General features: G+C 40.6%; 1 protein-coding gene across 1 annotated transcript in view; it reads right to left on the reverse strand.

Moving 5' to 3' along the window:
• The window catches only part of TMEM132D (transmembrane protein 132D), an 832,687-nt gene that overhangs the window by 588,571 nt on the left and 222,686 nt on the right, over window positions 1-21,430 (reverse strand). Inside the window, exon 2 of the mRNA XM_065903793.1 lies at window positions 11,713-12,601. Within this exon, the coding sequence (XP_065759865.1) occupies window positions 11,713-12,601 (889 nt within the window). The remainder of the gene's footprint in view (window positions 1-11,712; window positions 12,602-21,430) is intronic.

Here is a 21,430-nt window from a genome sequence, read left to right on the forward strand (position 1 = left end):
ACCTTCGGACCAGCATCCCATTTCCCCTTTCTCAAGCCTCTGGCAATCATCCATCTATTCTCTGGTTCTATAAGCTTTCATGAGATTCCACCTGTAAGTGATATTATTCAGAATCTGAATTTCTTGGACTTATGTCACTGAACCTAATGCCTTCAAGGTTTATCCCTGTTGTTGCAGGAAAAAATGAAATCACTGTCTCAAAGAGATATCTGCTCCCTGCTGTTCACTGCAGCAATATTTGCAAGAGTCAAGACATGGAAACAACCTGAGTGTCCAGTAATGGATGAATGGATAAAGAAAATGTGATGTATATATGCAAAGAAATATTATCCAGCCATAAAAAAAGAAAGAAACCCTTCCATTATCTTTCAGAACTTCCAACTCTGCCAAGTTGGCCAAGGTCAATTTCCCTTGCTCATGAGATGAGCCTCCTGCTAGAACATGGCAGAGATTTAAGGAAATCTCCAGAAACAGTCCCAGTATCAATATCAGAGCACAGCTCGTACCAGTTGGCATCTTCCTTCTTTCCTCTCTTCCCCAAAAGGATCAGAGTCATCAGTTTGTGTAACACAAAAATGGATGTATAGCCATCAATTTGGGTCAAAAGGCAGCGCTAGTGGTAAAGAACTCACCTGCCAGTGCAAGAGACATAAGAAACACAGATTGGATTTCTGGGTCAGGAAGAACCCCTGGAGAAGGGCACAGCAACCCATTCCAGTATTCTTGCCTGGACAATTCTATGAACTGAGGAGCCTGGCGGGCGAGGATCCATAGGGTCACAAAGAGTCGGAAACGACTGTAGTGACTTAGCATGAACTCTTGATTAAAACATAGTATAGCTGGAAAGGAACGGGAGCTATCAGCAGATGGAGGGATCCTTGAGTTGGAGTTCACTATGGATTGACATTTTGAAATGTGTGAAGCTCATGAAGCTGTATTGCAGAGAGTCTGTGTGCATTGTTACACAGTGGAGTTTGCACAAAAATTCGTTAAGCAATGTGATTCAATTATATAGGGTGAGAGAGAGGAGCGAGCAGTTTAATTAACTTATATTTCTAACTTCACCATTCCACTCAATAAGCATTGACCAGAATAGCAAGAAGGGTGACATGAACCCAATGCATCCCAACTCCATCTGCAAGTTTGTATCTCTTGGAGAGGTTTTTGAAAATGCCAGTACCAGGGACTTCCCTGGTAGTCCAGTAGTTAAGAATCCACCTGCCAATGCAGGGGACACAGGTTCGATCCCTGGTTCAGGAAGATCTCACATGCCAAGGGGCAACTAAGCCCGCTTGCCACAATGACTGAAGCCTGCATGCTCTAGGGCCTCTGAGCCACAAGTACTGAGCCCATCTGCTGCAATCACTGAAGCCCACTAGAGCCTCTGCTCTGCAACAAGAGAAGCGACCGCAATGAGAAGTCCATGCACCGCAATGAGACAGTAGCCCTGAGTACCCACAACCAGAGAAAGCCTGCTCTCAGGAATGAAGACTCAGCACAACCAAAAATAAAGAAATAAACAGAAAAAATACTAGTACAATACATGATATTGTAAATCAACTATATTTCAATAAAATAATAATAGTAATAAAAGAGATAATGAAAAAGATTGAAGAACATTTTTCTAAAATCTATTCACAGTATAGTTTTGGATTTCCATTACCTTAGGGTACATGAATTACAACAAATGGATAAACTACTTAAAGAAAGAAATGTGCATTCATTTAGGTTCATGGATACGTGTGCTCAGTCACTCAGTCATGTCTAATTCTTTGTGACCCCATGGACTGTATCCCACCAGGTTCCTCTGTCCATGGGATTCTCCAAGCAAGAATACTGGAGTGGATTGCCATTTCCTCCTCCATGGGATCTTCCTGACCCAGAGATTGAACCTGCATCTCCTGTGTCTCCTGTATTGGCAAGCGGATTCTTTACCACTGAGCCATCATGGGTATTGTTGTTACTAAAAAAAAAAAGAAAAGAAAAATTACCAACACCAAGACTTCACCCCATACTGGTGTGGAGGCCAGAGGATCCTAGGAGCAGTCATCGTTGGAAACAACGGCCTCAGATCATCTCAGATTGGGGTTCCTCTTACAATGCAAGTATCTTAATAGGACTACACCTAACTGTGTTATTTTATATTGTTACTATTGTTCTTTAGTTCCTAAGTTCTGTCCAACTCTTTGCCACACCATGGACTAGCTCACCAGGCTCTTCTGTCCATGGGATTTCCCAAGCAAGCATACTGGAGTGGCTTGCCCTTTCCTTCTCCAGGGGGTCGTCCCAACCCAGAGATCAAACCGAGGCCTCCTGCTTGGCAGACTCTTTACCACTTGAGCCACCTGGAAAGCCCATTATTTTGTATATATGGCCTAGAAATACACATCAACCACTTTGTCTCAAGTCTAAATGAAGAACCTTCTCTCTGGCCCCTTCCTAAACGGAAGACACATGGAGTGAACTCACAGAGACTGTACCTACTACTCAATCCTCCAACAGTTAACGAGTGGCCTTTTAGGCCAGATATTGTATGAGAAATGATGAAACAACAGCGAGCGGAGGGAAGATTCTGTCTCATGGAACACATGCTCAGGTGGAAGTAAAAACAGATGTTGGGTACAACATAAGGGATTCTCAAGAAAAATTTGACTCCACACAGTATTCATTTATTCGAAACTTGGTACCTCCCTCTCCATAAGAGCTGAGCTTATTAATTTTATTTATTCATTTATGTTTTTGCCATGCTAAAAGTCTTTGTTGCTGCGAGCGAGCTTCCTCTGGTTGTGGTGAGCAGGGTTACTCTCTGGCTGCAGTGTCCAGGCTTCTCATTGTGGCGGCTTATCTTGTTGGGGAGCAGTGACTCTAGTGCTCAGGCTCAGTACTTGTGGTGCACAGGCTTAGTTACTTCAAGTTCTGTGGGATCTTCCTGGAGCAGGGATTGAACCCGTGTCCCCTGCACTGGCAGGTGGATTCTCATCCAGTAAACCACCAGGGAAGTCCGAGAGTAGAGCTGTTTCCCAACAACCACAGTCATAAATTTTCAATTGGAAGGGTGATTCCATCCCCACCCAGGAGATAGGAGGAAATATCTGGACCACCTTGGGGTACCACAATTCAGGATTGTATATATAGTGGGTCAAGTCAGAGATGCAATTAATCAAACTACAATGTACAGACCAGACGGTATCTCACAACAAAACATCATAAGACCCAAATGTCAACAGCCAAAGATTGAAAAATGTCTATTCTATGGGATTATAACCCAAACTGCAGAGTATTAACAAATATCCAGATGTCCTTATTGAAATCAATGATTGAATAAATATATGCATGAGGGAAAATAAACAAATTTCCCCACAGAATTCCAAATGATTTACATAGATATACCACTGGCAAGAAGGCACAGTATAATTCCATAACTGTGAGCTGTGGATGATTACTTCCTTTTGGAGAATGCTATATAGGATGTGTTGAAAAATCAACTTTACAGTGGAAAAACCCAAGAAATATCACCCCAGCCAGTGACCAAAGTTCACATCAACAATGACTAAGTCAGATTGGGAGTAAATGTCCTTGATATGATGAAATGAAAATGGCACTTTATTTTTATGTGTTTATTTTTTGTTTTTAAAAATCCCAATTGGCTTTTATTTCAAAATGATTGGGGATAAAAGAGCACAGAGATACACCTGCTGTCTTTGTGTTTTTATCTGTACTGTTCCCTTTGCCTGAATTTCCTTTCTTGGGATATAGAAGTACTACACAAACAACAAGGATCTACTGAACAGTATAGGGAACTCCACTCAATATTCCACAATGATAATATGGAGAAAAATCAAAAAAAGACCAGAAACATGCATATGCACAACTGAACCACCCCACTGTACATCTGAAACCAACACAATAAATCTGCAAACCAACTCTACCTCAATACAAAACAAAAATCAAATTAAGGTGAACCACTTCATATTCTCTACTCTTCCAGGGCAGGGCTCACTCTCTCATGCTCCTGTCCCTCAAATAGGAGTCATTTTTTCCTTCTTCCTCATTTGAGTACTTCCTGACATCCTCAATCAATGTTTATTCAATGAAAAGGTGAAAGAGAGTAGCTTACAGACAATACAAAACATTATCTCTGTGGGTTTTTTTTTTTTTAATCCCCAAGCCCACTCTTTGGTCTAATCACAAGAAAAACATCAGATAAATCCCAACTGAGGGACATTCTTCAGAAAGTCTGAACAGGATGTCTCGTAGCTGTCAAGGTCAACAGAAAGCAAATCTGAGAAACAGTCACAGACAACAGAAATTAAAAAGACATGATAATTAAATGTGATGTCCTGAGCAGGAGCCTGGAACAGAAAAGCGGGCATCAGGAAAACACGAAGGGAGAATGAATGAGTGTGGACTTCAGTTAATAATAATATTGGAGCACTGATCGTGACAAATGAATGACGCTAATGTCAGATGTTAATTACAGGGGAAAATTAACCACGAGGCACCTGGCACTCTCCTGTATTGACTTCACAACTTTTTCTGTAAATCTAAATCTATTCTCAAACAGAAGGTTTATTGAAAAAAGATGGAATGCCCTCCTTTCTCTGCCTGCCTTGCACTCCAGTCTGCTCCAGAAGCAACTCCCTGAAACCCCATCAGATGACAAAGGGAGACACAGTGCCAGGCAAGGATGTCATGGACCTTTGTGGGGTTTGGAGATACCCAGCATCATCCTCTTCCTTAAAAGCATCCCACTTTTCTCAGGAGGGAAATACTACCTCCCCTGGGATGTGCTCTGAGTGACAGGTGACCCCAGAAGCCCACCTCTCATTCTGGAAGCACCCCAGGTAACTCTGCTACCCTGGACTCAGAAAGCAACTAAGTCTGTGAGCCACTGGGAGCTTCCCAAGAGCCTTTTTTAAAAATCTGAGTGAGGATTTTATCTTTTTTTATTTTGTACCACCTATTTTACTCTATATTTATGTGGCCCAAGATTAAGTAACTTGCAAGACTGTCTTAATCTCACAGAATCTAATTCACTGTTTTCCTGCAGGCACTGCCTATATTTTCCAGATATATTTTTCCAAAGTAAATAACAAATAAAATGAAAGCTGTTTTCATTCTTAAAATATACTGGAGATCTCATCTCTTATTGCTTTCTTTACGATCTAAATCAGTTAAACTTCATTCAGGTCTTAAAGCAGTAATTTTTCCACATCATGAGTTTTCTTGCTTGACAATACTTCATCTATGTCCACTTTGCCTTGTTGTTGTTCTTAAGTTGCTCAGTTGTGTCTGACTCTTTGTGACCCCATGGACTGCAATATGCCAGGCTTCCCTCTCCTTCACTATCTCCCAGAGTTTGCTCAAACTCATGTCCATTGAGTCAATGATGCCATCCAACCATCTCATCCTCTGTCGTCCCCTTCTCCTCCTGCCTTCAATCTTTCCTAGCATCAGGGTCTTTTCCAAACAGTCTGCTTTCTGCATCAGGCGGCCAAAGTATTGGAGCTTCAGCATCAGCAACAGTCTTTCCAAAGAATATTCAGGGTTGATTTTCTTTAGGATTGACCTGGTTTGATCTCTTTGCAGCCCAAAGGACTCTCAAGAGCCTTCTCCAGCACCACAATTCGAAAGCATCAGTTCTTCAGCACTCAGCTTCCTTTATGGTCCAACTCTCACATTCGTATATGACTACTAGAAAATCCATAGTTTTGACTAGAAGGAGCTTTGTCAGCCAAGTGCTCACTGGTGATCTAGTGGTTAGGATTCTGCACTCTCATGGCTGCAGCCCCCATGGGGTTCTATTCCCAGTCAGGGAAGCCTTTCGTCTCCCTCTCTGCCTCCCACTTTTCCTTATTTTGCACTAATTCCTGAAATTTTGGACTCTATTCAATAAATTTCTTTGCTGTCAATGCAGTTCATTTTAATGTTCAACTTCATCAATGGAATTAACTTTTGTAAACATTCTGCCATAAAGCAGGACATATTTAACATTCAGCACATGAGAACCTTGAGCCTTAAGATGGTTGTGAAGTACCAGTACAGCCATACTGGCAACAAAACATATTACAGTCAACCTAGACTATAGCTCCTGACTCTTTAAAAACTTTTTATTTTATATTGGAGTATAGCCACTTAACAAGGCAAAGCTATAGTCATCAAAACAGTATGGTACTGGCACAAAACAGAAATACAGATCAATGGGACAGGATACAAAGCCCAGAAATGAACCCATGCACCTATGGCTAATTACTCTACATCAAAGGAGACAAGAATATCATGTTGGAAGGACAGTCTCTTCAACAAATGGTGCTGGGAAAACTGGATAGCTACATGGAAAAAAAATAAAATTAGATCATTCTTTAAACCCCCAAGAGTCTTTGCACCTTTGATTATAATAAGGATACAGGGAATTATTGGAGGAATTCATTATGCCAGGTGGGGAAGCGGTACTGGGCAAGCAGGTTGTTGCATCTAAAGCAAGGGCATCCTCTTCCACCCACACTGTGCATTGTCAAGGCCAGTGGCCCCATACCTTATTAATTCTTAAGACCAACAGCATACATTCAACTAACTCTTTTGTTTATTTATGTTCTTAAATTATGTAGGCCGGGATTTATGGCATGCAACTAAGGATATTATTGGGTACACCAGGGCATACTTTACCTGAAATAGAATAAGGATAGACTTTTCCTGCTTCAAGGCAGGTTCAAAGGCTATATCACTCAAGTGAATCAAGTTCAGGGCCAAACCACCAAAAAACACCACATATTATTTCTAACAAGCTCAAAACCTTCTGCAAAGCAAGCTTCCATCAAAAATACATTTGAGCCTTATCAACCCCAGGCCCACTTTGTCCTCTTGTCAATTATTCTTATTTTGTTCTTTTTCCATCTTTTATATCTCTCATCTTTACAAGAACAATGAATATCTACTTCTTAATAATGTCTTATTCACAGACCTGCTCTGAGATCTGCCACCTTCTGAGCACAAGATTCTTAACAAATTCTTGAGTATTTAGCATATAAAATTGCAAAGACTTCAGCAAAGTATATGCATTTGTTAATAATTAACAAGATGTTTGAACTTCCCAGGTGGCTCGGTTGGTAAAGAATCTACCTGCAATGCAGGAGATGTGAGTTCAATCCCTGGCAAGATCCCCTGGAGAAGGAAATGGCAACCCACTCCAGTATTCTTGCCTGGAGAATCCCATGGACCGAGGAGCCTGGTGGGGTATAGTCCATGGGGTCACAAAAGAGTCAAACATGATTTCGTGACTAAACCACTACCACCACCAAGACAGCCATTCATTCATTCATTCATCCATTCATTTAACCAATCTAAAAATATCTCTGACTTTGAGAAAGGCACCTAGACATATCTAAGTGCTGTATCTCTGTTTTGGACCTTTCCACCTCCCTTTCCTGGAGTGTCAGAGAGCCAAGCTAACACTATGAAAATACTTGGTTCCAGGCTTACATTCAGATCAGACAACCAGAAGCCTTTGAAACTGACTTCTTGTGGGAAGAAGCAACCTAAGAATAGGTGGGGAAGATGAGCAAGAAAGAGTTCTTTGATTCTCCAGACACATAATCGGGTGACGAGAGGCCTTGGATGCTTCTGAAATTGACTCTCTGTGGGAGAGGGAAAAGGGATGGAGTGGTGAGAATGTGCAAAAAAGGTCCACGTGCTGGGTGATGCTTCTGTTGTTCACTGGAAGGAAAACATTTTCTGAAATTAAAAGGGATCCTTAGGTGTTTAAAGAATGAAAGTGCTTTGCTTTTCTTCCTTTGTGGAGGTCTGCTTTGGAAGATGTGAGCTCCGGGAGAGAACAGAACTTCTAAGATGACAAACAGTCCCATCCTGGTTTTCCTCTTTGCAATGGCTAACGTACACATGTGCACACACCCAGCTATTTTTGTAAATTGCCCTTGGAGATATTTTGCACCACAAAACTTGGTTCTCAGGATGGAAGACAAGCCTCTGTGTGTCAGCTAGAAGTGACAGGCACAGAAGTGACAGGGAAATGGCAGTTTTTAGGTGGTCAATCACTCTCTGCAGCAGGAGTCCTGGATCCGAATGGATTCCCTTCTGTTGCTGGCAGTTAATCTGGTCCCCTCTCCACCCTGACCATTCTTAAGTGATGAGATATGTTCTACTGGCACCTGACCTACAAAACATAAGCCCACCTGTGAACTTCATAGCACTGTCATCCCTGAGTCTACAAACAAGTCACTATTGCAGAGGAAAGCACCCAAGGATACATGGTTGTATCCTTCAGGGTTTTATATACAGCAGATGGCCAGATAGAGCTGGGGCTTCCTGGTGGCTGAGTGGTAAAGAATCCATCTGCCAAGGCAGGAGACGTGGGTTTGATCCCTAGGTCGGGAAGATTCCCTGGAGAAGGAAATGGCAACCCTCTACAGTATTCTTGTCTGGGAAATCCCATAGACAGAAGTCTGACAGGCTAGAGCCCATGGGGTCACAAAGAATTGGACACGACTGAGTAATTAAGAACAGCACACAGCAAAGCCATCAGTTCATGCTGAATATTACAGAAATGCCTCTAGTCATTTAACAGATATCCACAGTATTTTATGGATATATTAATACATGTACACACACACACACACACACACACACACACACACACAGGCCAGTGGTAAAGAACCTGCCTGCCAATTCAGGAGATGCAGGTTTGATCTTTGATCCCTGGGTGGAGAAGAACCCCTAAAGAAGGAAATGGCACCCTACTTCAGTATTTTTGCCTGGAAAATCCCATGGACAGAGGACCCTGGCAGGCTACAGTCCATGAGGTTACAAAGGAGTCAGACACGACTTAGCATCTAAACAAAAACAATAGAGCAGACCCAGGCTAATTCTAAATATTTGGAAGCTGTGCTAAACGAGTGTCAAATTGACTTCATTAAAAAAGATACACAGCTTCATTATTTTCTAATTATGAGAATTCCAACTAAAGGCTAATGACACTGCCAGATCCAGGTTTCCTACCAGCTGTTTTCATAAACAGATAAGACTCATTTGTAATTAGCGTGTGTTAAGTATTCAGCAGGCATATTATTAATACAACTTTTAAAGTGATGGAAAGCGTGCTATTTTACCAACTTAAACACACATTTATAAAGTATTTACTGATTTATTTTACTATTTTCTTAAATGGAAAGCACCTTTCTAATTGATGGACTCTGAATAAACACACTTTGACTCTACATTCAAAATTTTCCAATCTTTTGACTTCTAAGTGGCAAGATGCTTATTTCTGAATCTGCAAAGACTTAGATCCCTCTGAATACATAGCCCAGGAGCAAACCTCTCTTGGCCGTGGCACAGCTTGCCAATGGCAGGGCTGCCCTCAGGACTCACGTGAACATGCTAGTGGGCAATGGATTGTGGTCAGATGCACAGGATTTTTGTGAAATTTAATTCTACACCGATAGCTGCTTCCCAATAAAGACTGATGTGAATATCATCTACTGAAGAGTTAAAGCTTTAGGAGATTCTAGTTTGTAACCTTGGGTTCAGGAATTCAACAGGAAGTAGTTGGCAAATGGAAAAAAATGGCAGAGTATGAAATTGTTTGACTTCTTATTCAAGACCTTGAGTTTCCATTGGCAAAATATTTCTCTAGATAGGCAGTCATCTCTACAAAGAATATTATGTAAATGTGTCGAGCCTGGGAAAACCAAGCACAAAGGTACATATCAGGCAGAGGGAGGGCCCGTGACCAGCTGAATCTAGGTCTGATTTCCAAAGGACAGAAGGGAGCGATCATGAGGTCTCAGTCCCACACATGTGTTGTTCATTCTAAATCCCTGTGTTTAATCCCCAGACGCACCCCGAACCCCAGCTGACGGTTTCTCCTGCCAACAATCAGCCAGGCTCAATCATGAGCTTAACGCTGTCCCCTGGTTTCTGTGGCTTTGGTTGAGATTAAAAGGAAACTCCCAGCACTAGGTCACAATCAACAAAACTGAAATGTGCAAAGTGTAAGCAAGAGAATGATTTCTCTCTTAAACTCACGCACCCCCTTAACAAACACAGAACTTTTTTTTTTTTAAGGAAAGAACAGTAGGGGACATCAACATCCCACTTACATCATGTAGACAGAAAACTCATCCAGACAGAAAACTCATAAGAAAACACAAGCTTTAAATGACACATTAGAACAGATAGACTTAATTGATATTCATAGGACATTCCAACTGAAAACAGCAGAATACACTTCTTTCTCAAGAGCACATGGAACACTCTCCAGGATAGATCACACCTTGGGTCACAAATCAAGGCATGGTAAATTTAATAAAATTGAAATCATACCAAGCATCTTTTCTGACCACAATGCTGTGAGATTAAAAATCAATTAATGGAAAAAACTGTAAAAAAACAAAACAAAACAACAAAAAAAAAACACCCCACAAGCATATGGAAGCTAAACAATTTGTTACTAAATAATCAATGGATCACTGGAGAAACCAGAGGAAATCAAAAAGTACCCAGAGACAAATGACAACAAAAACACGACGATCCAAAACCTATGGGATGCAACAAAAGCAATTCTAAGAGTGAAGCTTATAGCAAGACAATCTTGACTCAAGAAACAAGAAAAATCTCAAACAAACAACCTAAACTTATAGCTAAGCAACTAGAGAAAGAACAAACAAAACTCAAAGTTAGTAGAACAAAAGGAATCAGAAAAATCAGAGCAGAAATAAATGAAACATAGACAAAATAAAAAAGAAAAGAAAAGAAAGAAAAACAGGTATTGAGCCCCAGGGGAGAGAGACAAGAGGGCTTATCATTATTGGATAAGCTTTAAAAACCCACATATAAATGTGGTCCCATGTCCAATAACACTCAGGGGTCATACCAAACTTGATTAGATGGCACTTCAGGTCAAGTTTCTGGGTTATGTAGCAATGTGAGGGCACATTTAGTGATTTAATAACACTTATACCAAATAGCTGTTATAATCAGACTCATGTGTGTTTAAAACAAATGCAACAACAACAAAAAAGCTGTTACAAAATTTCAATCAAGCCAAGGCAAGTAGCTTTCCTCACATGTTACTGTATATTCCAAAGAGAAAACTCACCCCTTCTTTTTTCTTAAAGCCCACAGGACTCATTTTAAATGACTCCTCCAGGTATAATTTTTATATGAGACACTCCACAAACTCTAGTGGATATTCTTCACACTTTCTGCTCTTTTATATTTTGAATACTAAGTTCTATTTCCAGAGAGAAACAAAAGGGTAACTTTGAGGTTGGTACCACCAAGTGTACTTAGAACTCACACACTCCGAAGAGATTCTAAGTTGGCAAAACTGTATCCTCTGTCCTTCCCGAGAATTTTTGCCAACCCATTTGCAGACTCATATCAACTTGAGCCATTTAACTCTCCTAAAACCTGCTGAGAACCACCTAAGCCAGGTCCAAGGCAGAACATCAGCCTGCTCCTGACTTTCCTGGGGCAGCCTAGAAAACCTATTAAAAACATCTTCACCGAATCAATTGCCAATTCAGAGAGCTCTAACTGGTCTTTCTAGTTGACAGTGAACATTGGAGTCTGCAAAAAGTGGAGGGACGTTTCTACCCTGGACAGTGCTAACACAGATTTGTGCATCACATAGAGGGGAAGGATCTCAGAAGCGCCCTTGACCTTGGAGATGCTACCAGGAGATAATGAGCTCACCTTAACGTGAAGCGGTCCTCGGTGGAGTTTTTGGAGATGGAGACCGGAAAAGTCAGCACGTCTCCCTGCCTGACTGTCTTTGGCACGTATTGCACGGCCACGTGGTTATCCAAGCGCAGCTCTCTCAGCGGCGGCCGGCTGGGGGTCTGGTAAAGAAAAACACTCCCAATCCTGTGCAGGGGAGGCCCCGATTCATCGATGTCATTACGGCCAGACCGCATCCCGCCGGCCCTCCGGGCATCCTCCTTGGCGCAGTCTCCGCGCTCGTCCCCGGGCTGCACGGCATAGTAGAGCTCCACGGGGCTGCCCTCGGGGGGCTCCAGCGCCTTCTTCCTCCCCGCCACCACCGTCGGGGGCCCGAACCAGCTGGCCGGGAGCTCCAGCTGCGCCACGCACAGCCCCAGGGCCCCCCGCAGCCGGCAGCTGCCCCGCACCTCCCGGGTCTCCCGGAAGGCGAACACCCGCAGGCAGGGCAGGCTCTGTGCGGGGCCAGGGTCGTCCCAGTCCCTGCCCACCACGTGGAACAGCACCTGCACGCGGGGCCGGCTCAGGTAGATCTTGTCCCGCAGGATGTGCGCCTTCAGCTTCCAGTTCAGAGAAAACGTGCTGGTGAATCCAAAGGGGCTGGAGGGGAGCATCAAGTCCTGGGGTACCACCTGCTCAATGGCGAAAGGCCCGTAGCTGGCATTCAGGACTGGCAGCCTCTTGGATTTGTAAATCAGAAAGGACTCCACCCGCGACTGTAGACTGGAGTTTCTCATGATGTCCTGGTTGGCTTCCTTGAGGAAGAAAGACACGTCTGCGTGGTGGATGTGGTAGGTCACCGGAAGGTAGGTGGGCAGCAAAGAGAATCTCTGGATACTCTCCAGTATGCCTCGGCTTTCAGCCACTGTTGGGAGGAATTGGGGTTCAGGGGTTAGAAACTTGAGGACAGTGGTACCAATATTTCAGACCTCTTTGCACCCCCTTTATGGTGGGTTGCCCTGCCTTAGCATTAATTAAGTGATTCTTTATCCAAAATGTCTTAAATCAACTCATTTTATATTAAATGTATTTCTTTAAAGAAAAATTGATGCCACTGGAGTAAGTAGAGTACCGGCCACCAGCCTCACTGGCCATGCACAGAAGTTGAGCAAGCAAATACAAGAGAATATTACTTGGCTGTAAAAAAAGAACAATTTTGAGTCAGTTGTAGTGAGGTGGATGAACCTAGAGCCTATTATACAAAGCAAAGTCAGAAAGAGAAAAACAAACACCATATATTAATGCATATATATGGAATCTAGAAAAACAGCACCGATGAACCCATTTACAGAGAAGAAATGGAGATGCAGATGTAGAGAATGGACTTGTAGACACAGCAGGGCAAGGAGAGAGAAAGGAGAAAAAAGTACAAATTGACGAAGCAGCATTGGATTTATACACGACGCTGAGGCATCTCAGTCCTGTCTGACGCTTTCTGACCCCATGGACTTGAGCCCGCCAGGCTCCCCTGTCTATGGGATTCTTCAGGCAAGAACACTGCAGTGGGTTGCCACGCCCTCCCCCGGGGGATCTTCCCTATCAAGTGTAAAATAGGTAACTAGCAGGAAGTTGCTATATAACCCAGGGAGCCCAGCCTGGTGCTCTGAGGAGGGGAGGTGCAAGAGGGAAGGGTATAAATATACATTTATACTTATACATATTAATTATATATTTATATGCATAAATAATTATGTATATATGGGAAAGGGAGGCTCAAGAGGGAGGGGTATATATATATGCATACACATATACACATATATAATTATATATATATAGGAAGAAGAGGTTCAAGAGGGAGGGTGTGTGTGTATGTATATATATATGTATGAGAGAAGGGTGTGTGTGTGTGTGTATATATATATATGGATGTATGATAGATGTATGGCAGAGATCACCACAACAATGTAAAACAATTATCCTCCAATATAAAAGGAAGAAAATTCAAAGTAATGCCTTTAATTTTCAACTAGCAGTCCTCATGCCTTTTAGGAGGTGATGGCTTATGCCTAAGACATGCTCTCTTTCAGTCAGAGGGAAAGATCCTCATGAGAAAGGTCTTAAGAAACTGCTGGCATCCAGCAGAGAGGAGTGCTCCCATTAGCTCCACCAGATGGACTGAGATTGGAAACAAGAACGACTTTCTCAGCATGTGACTTGATGCTGTGTCCATATTTTACCCAATACTATTTCCTGTTCCACCGGATACATACTCTACACTTGACACATTTACCATGGGAACAGGATAAAGGACTTTAAAGATGGACAGTCATAAATTACTTGGACGTCATGTACTTTCCTCGGGGCTAAGCTGAGAGATGGACAGAAAAGACCTTGGAAAGATACTGCTGGAATGAATCCTTCCGAAATAGATGGGATGAGCCAACCCCATCATGTCGAGTCCATGTGACCCTAAACCCAAGAACCAAGGGAAGTCCATCACTTTTGTGGCCTCCACATCCTTCGTGAAAGCTGTGTTGACACCAATGCACAGAAAGTCTTCTTCCCCCCAATCCCTTCCTAAACATGTCCCGCCCTCAGGGAGAAAAAGAATCCAAAAACGTTATTTTTACAATGTGCCTTATATTCTGTAAGAAAAACACAGAAGCAGAGATTACATAATTCAAGAACCAATTTAAAGGGCTTTAGAAATGGAAATTACTGGCTCTGGAAACACTGACTTTCTAGGCAAAGCTCCACAAATTATCCAGACCCCTTCTCATTAGCCCTGTCATTCTCTCTGGTTATTTTGCAATAAAAGCAATTCAGGCCCTGACATTAATCGGGTCAACCTGTTTCAGAGGAGCACATGAGCACATTTTCTGATACATGACGTCTACAGGAGTCTGGACCCCTCCTGGCCGTTGCCTGAGAACAGAAGAAAGCAAAAACCTCGGAGAAAGTAGTCTTCACTGTGGCTTTGCTGCTCAGATCTCCCGAGAGAACAGGCAAGTCCCTCAGCCTCTCTGGGGCTGCTCTGTAGGAGCGGCCTGACCAGAGGGCGAAAGCCCCCATCCAGTTCTAGCAGCGCAGGGCACTCAGCTGAAGTCCATCCCACACTGGACAAGGAGTCGGCTTGGCATAAACTCCTCCTGAGTTGATGGACAGCCCCTGAGGGAAGGGCTCCCTCCACTCCATGGCATCACCCAGCTCAGGCCAGACTGAGCTCCACTTCAGCAATGAAGGCTTCTATGGCCCTGAACCATCTGAAACCTCCGATATCTTGAGGAGTTTTGATTCACCCAAGCATGGATTTCATATGACTCAACCTAGTACCTAGGAATTCCTTTTTCAAACATCAAAAAATCATGGACTTCACAAGAGACCTCATTCCTTAGGAGAATTACACTTTTCTTAACATTCTGGAAATCTCTCGGGATTTATATGTTCAATAAGCGTGCACTGTCACTTGTGAATTTTCATGCAAGTGAAGCACAGGGAGTGAATTTTGTGTTCATGTTCAGGGTTGAAGCTTCCTCCTTCATCCCTTCTCTGGGTACCACCATCCCTCCCCGACTCTGCTGGGACGTCGCAGGCTGCGTTGTAAAAGGCCCTTCTCTTGACTGCATGATTCTGCATTATATGCCCCACTGATGTCCTCCTGTGGATCTTATACTTTCCTATCACAGGACTTCATTCTCCGCTGTAATTCCCTCCATGCCCCAGTGGGTTATATGCAAGTGAGCAGAGATGACACGTCGGCCTTTTCTCTGTTTTATTCACAGTCCTTAGAAGAGCACCTGGCAAATATTAGGTTCTCAGTAAATATTTGAGAAATGAACGAGTCAACGAATGAATGGTGCTTCCAGTATTACAAAAAGCTGATTTTTACATAGGGACTTTTTACGCTGTCTCCTCTGTTGCACCCCTCTATAATTAGAATCCTCCATTCTTTTGCCCCGTGAGGAGCTCCAAGGAATCTTGGTGATAGGGAACTAACGAAGGGAAGTGCCTCTCTATGGAATAAGGTCCCTGATTCTCTTTTATAAATTTTATTGGATTATAGTTCATTTATAATGCTGTGTTGGTTTTAGGTGTGCAGCAAAGTTATACATATTTATATATATATTCATTTTATTTCAGATTCTTTTCTCATATAAGTTATCATAGGATACTGAGTGGCATTCCCCGTGCAATATAGTAGGTCATTGCTGGTTATCTGCCATATATATAGTACTGTGTATATGTTTATCCCAAGCTCCTGATTTATCCCTACCCACACCACATTTCCCTTTTGGTAACCAAAGGTTTATTTTCAATATCTGTTAAGTCTGTTTCTGTTTTGTAAATAAATTTTTAAAAAATAACCACTGATTAAGAATCCACCAGCCAATGCAGGGGGCAGGGGTTCAATCTCTGGTCTGGGAAGATCCCACATGATGCGGACCAGCTACGCCCATGAGCCGCATCAAGAGAAAGCCCCCGTGCAGCAAAGCCAAAAATAAATAAACAAAAAACTTTTAAAAAAATGACATAGATTAATTTATTTACAAAATGGAAACAGACTTACAGATCCCCTGAGTCTTAAAAATACATCTTGGCACCACCTGGAGCAGTTATTGTGGTTGTCATCCCACCAGCCTGTCATTCACTGCTGAAGCCAAATAAATGGTCAGGTTACAGATAAGGAATAATATCAGACACCAAGGCCCCTTGAATGTTCCTGTTGAACATCTGATCCCTACTACTTGAGAATACCTAACTTTATTGCGCAACTAATTACATATCCTAAGAACAATGGCTGTGGGTCCCCTGACTTTATTTGGGAAAGAAATCAGGGGTTACCACGGGCATCATTCAAAGGGAAGTAATCTCTAAGCTGCATTCCACAAATGGCCTATTTGTGTTTTCACCTGGTTATCTGACCTCAATGTTTATTGCTTAAAAATGCTCCAAGGTGACCCAAAGCTAGTTGCTATTTCCTTTTCCAGTCATTCCTTAAAAAAAGAAAAAAACTAAAAAAAAAAAACAAAAAAAAAACCCACAAAAAACAGTGTTCCACAATGCATAGCCTGGACTAAGAAGTAAAACTGAGTATCCTGGAATCCCCATGGGGATGGCTATTATAAACAAAGAACTCCACCTCCATGTAAAAAAAGAGAAAGGTGCCAAATAACAAAGAAGTTGCATGTGGTAAATCTCAAATCTATTAAGGAAAAAAAATTACATTTGATTTTGGTGCTGTGACTTCCATGCTTATTTGAAAGGAAGTAACATGTTCCCATCTTTAAGCAACACAAGCAGCCTCACAGAGATTTTCTATTAATTTTAACATTTTGAAAAAAAATAATTTCCCCTAAATAATACCTTTAAAAAAACCTGAGGAAGTTGGCAATTTGAGCACAGACCTTTAAAATTTCCCTTGAGTGGACTCAAAAGCAGCAGCTAAGAGAATATGGAAATAAGTAAAAATCGGCATCTGTGCTGAACATTCACTGCAAATTGCAAGCCTTAGCCTGGGAGAATTCCTGAGAAATCGCATGGGATGCCAACACCTCATGCAGAAAATACAGCATGGTGACAGTTGCCAGATGAAATACGGGAAGATCAACTGTGTTTCCTTTTCTAATGAACAGAAAGTTTGCATGGGGGCATGCTTATAATTAAGAACAAAAACAAAATTTGTCATGTATCTGAAATCCAAACATAAGCAGGGACCCTGTATCGTTATTGGCTAACTTTAGTAGCCCTAAGCATGACGTCATAAAAGAAGGTAATAGCCTGGTAGAAGTAACCTGATCTTTCTAAAAGCAAGGGGCATGCATCCCAGGGATGCTCTGCACTCGGCAATGCTTCCTGATGCTGACTGCCGACAACATTTGTAATCAACTGAATTGAACGACTCAAGAGTGAGTATGACCACACAGTGCGGAATCCCCAGTCAGACTTCTTGCTGACTTGGAGCGGGAGGTGTGACGCAGCCTTCCTGCGGACTGAGTCCAAGCCACACCAAAACGATTTACAGGAAACCGGCCCCCAGTGCAGCGGCTGTACCAGACTGAGAGAAGGGCTGTTACAGCCACGGCCTGGGAATATCAGCAACCCCAATGCATCCCCACACTGCTCCAGCTGCAGCATCACGGATACAGGAATGGAGGACCACGGGCCCTTCCAGGTGGACATTCCCGGTACAGCTCTAACAAGAGCAGGTGAAAACAGAATGGAGAGAAGAGGAACCCACTCCACCGTACCAGGGAAATGCCAAGGCACAATGAGATGACCCTCATTCCAGGACCACGAGAGAGAAGGCAAATATAGACAGAAAACAGAAGGAGAATAAAACGGTTTTTCTTTTCATAAATAAAAACTGCAAAATCAAAGAAGGATGTTTGAAATGGTGATGAAGAGGCAATTTCAAGAGTAGTTACCACAGAGGACTAAAGTATATTTCACACAGAATAACTTTTACACTCTCACTAATCAAGGAAATGCAGGCCCTTTGGTACTTTATAATGAAATAAGACCAAGATGGAAGAAGATATGGCAGTATTAAAAGTAAGGGATTTAAAATGGTTTCAGAAGCAATAAAATAGATATGAAAAAGCAGAAAATTGAATTTATCCTAAAAAAAAGGAGAATTTGTGAAGCTTTCCCTAAAGCTATGGCTAAGACAAGAAATGAAAATGATCAGTGCAGACTGCAAATATGAGACACATTAGATATGTATACAGATACTAGAGCTTCTAAGAAAAGTAGCAGAAAAATGCAAAAGAAGAATCATTAAAAGACAATAGAGAAAGGAAAATAGTCGAGGGGTAAAAAATAAATATTCCACTGAATTCCAACAAAAACTGCAAACACCAACTTTTAGATATTTCCTAAAGACATTTCTTAATGTCACCGATAATAATAATTCTATAAGTGCTTATTTAAAAATAAAACTTTAAAAAGAAAAAAAAAAAAACAAATGAAATTGGCCTCAGTCATATCCAATGTACAAAATTAAGTATTATAAAATAACAAGTATTTCCCCAAATCTTATGGGGAATGTTCTAATTGAATAATTAATTCTCTAAACTAGAGATTGTCCTGATAATATGCGAAGACAACAGAAAGATGCATGCTTACATCCTATCTACCTTTCCTTACAAACATCACTGAACCAAATTATTCAGGCAACCAGGAAGTGGATCAAAGTACAATATTCAGTAACAGAAAATCATAGCATAAATACAAAAACATTTAAGCATAGAATAAATTCAAATAAAGTTTAAAATGTAGGCAAAACCAAGAAGCTTGAAATAGCTATTGATCAAAAAAGATTCATAATCCAAATATTATATCTTTTAAAAATCATAAACTTGGTAAAAATCCCAAAAGAAGCATGAAAAGAAAAAAAAATGTAAAAGTGTAGTAATTTTGCCATAGAAATGGCTTTATTTTTATCAACAGTAACCAAATAAATAAATATTTAACTGTATTTTTTTATAAGTTTAAAATCAAGCTGTTTGGCTTACAAACTGGGAAGGGAGAGAGAGAGAGAAAGCAGAAACAGCTCATCAAGTGATATATTGAAAATAAAGGAAATTGATAATCAAGAAAGAAAACTGATAAAGTGTAAAATATGATGAAAGGAATAAGAACAAATTTGTTAATTATGACACTAAGTATAAATGAGTTAAACTCTCCTGTGAAAAGAAAGACTGACAGGATGACTCAAAAATCATAAGAAAGTAAGTTTAAATTGTCTGCAAGAGAACTCCTAAATAAAGTGACTGAGACATTTTTGAAAAAACCTGAGCATAGAGATTTCATAGGGGTGAAAAAAATAACACAACTTTAATATCAGAGTATAAAGTAAATTCCAGAGAAAAAATAACTACCTGGGTTAAAGGTCTTAATTTTTGTGGAAAGACACAATTCATAGTGCATATGTAGTAATAAATATTCTATGCAAAAATATATCTCCAAAATTAAAGTTACAATTGGAATTGACAGCTACTAATTTTTTGAAAATTTTATATACCTTCTTTTCCAACCTCTGATTTATGAAGGATGAAAAAGTAAGGCTATGAAGATATAAATAGTATGAATTATCAAGCTGTAATCTTTACAGAGGATACTCTTATATATACTGTTCATAACCCCTTGCCAGACATCATATAGAAAGTCACAAGAAAAACCAAAAATTTCACAAAAAGAATTCAAATTGTAGTCCATGAGCATATATGTTAAAATATAAATTAATAACAACAGAAAAATAGAAACAGTGCTACTCGCTTGGGAAAAAAAAAACTACTAAACTGTTCTTGAATACAAAATTAAAAGAAAGCTTTTAATTGCACCACATTTACAAATCCTAATAACAATGATAGTAAACATCAAAACATATGTGAAGCAGCCAAAGTGATAGTTGTTTGGTTGTGTCTGACTCTTTGCAGTCCCACAGACTGTAGCCCTCTAGGCTTCTCTGTCCATGGAATTTTCCAGGCAAGAATACTAGAGTGGGTAGCTATTCCCTTTTCCAGGGGATCTCTCTGACCCAGGAATTGAACCCAGGTCTTCTGCATTGCACGCAGATACTTTACCATCTGAACCACTAGGGAAGCCTGTGAAGCAGACAAAGACATAGTGAAAAGGAAAGTCATACAATCTTCAATACTATCAGTACTAAACAAAACAGAAGGAAGTTTGTAAACTAAGCATTCTACTCAAGAAAAGAGAAATCCCAAACAGAACAAAAAAATTATAAGGGAAAAACGATAAAACCAAAGGTAAGAAATAATAGTATAAAAGATAACAAAATTGAAAATTAAGCCAAAGAAATGCTAAATTTAAAAAACAAACATAAAATGGATTGTTACAGATGGCAGATTAAGATCGTTCATTTACATATGCTTCCACAGAAAATTCTCATGAAACAGCCTAAAAGAAAAAATAGGAAAAGCTGGTATAAATCTGGATAGCAAATATACAATATCAATGGGCCAGAAACACTGATAAGTTCTAAAAGATATCAGGTGGGATGAATTGGTCCCATACGGTGGTCTTTTGGTAACTGTACTCTCAATTTTAACACAGAATCTCTTAGTTTTGTCTGCTATATTTATCAATGTCTGAGAAAGGTATGTTTATTTATTTCCCAGGGATTCTGAAATGGTTAGGTTCTTATATTTCAAAAACACAAGACCATACCTGTCCTCAATATGTTAGACAGTACCTAAGAAATCATGACCATGATAAACTCTTGTGTATTATGTCTCCTGTTGCCAATAATCAAAACCTCCCTTTGGTCCTTCTTAATGGTTTTGGCTTTGAACATATTTTTTTTTCCCTGAAATTAATACAGCCATCCATCTCAGATTTCTCTGATTCTTGTAAACATTTTCTTAATGCAACGTTTTGCCTGCTTTTATTTTCAATGATCTGTGTATTTTTCTTTAGTGTTGATGTCTAAATAGAATTTGATTATAAGCCTTTACTTGATTGATTTGTTTGGATTTATTCCTGCTATCTTATTTTATGTTTAAATGTCCCATAATACTGTGTGGATTGTTTTTTCCATTTCTTCTCCTTTACTGGATTTATTTTTATATGCCCTTATTTTTTTCTGTCTAGTGATTGGAAAATGTTATAGAAGTTCTTTATTGCCAAGGAAAAAATATGCCTTCAACTTGACTAATGATCAAGGAGAAAATATACAAATTTGAATAGATTCATAACCTTATTACTATGGGAAAATATTTTGGAATTTCAG

The sequence above is a fragment of the Muntiacus reevesi genome, chromosome 13, assembly GCF_963930625.1.
Source record: "Muntiacus reevesi chromosome 13, mMunRee1.1, whole genome shotgun sequence".
In the NCBI taxonomy this organism is placed as follows: Eukaryota; Metazoa; Chordata; class Mammalia; order Artiodactyla; family Cervidae; genus Muntiacus; species Muntiacus reevesi.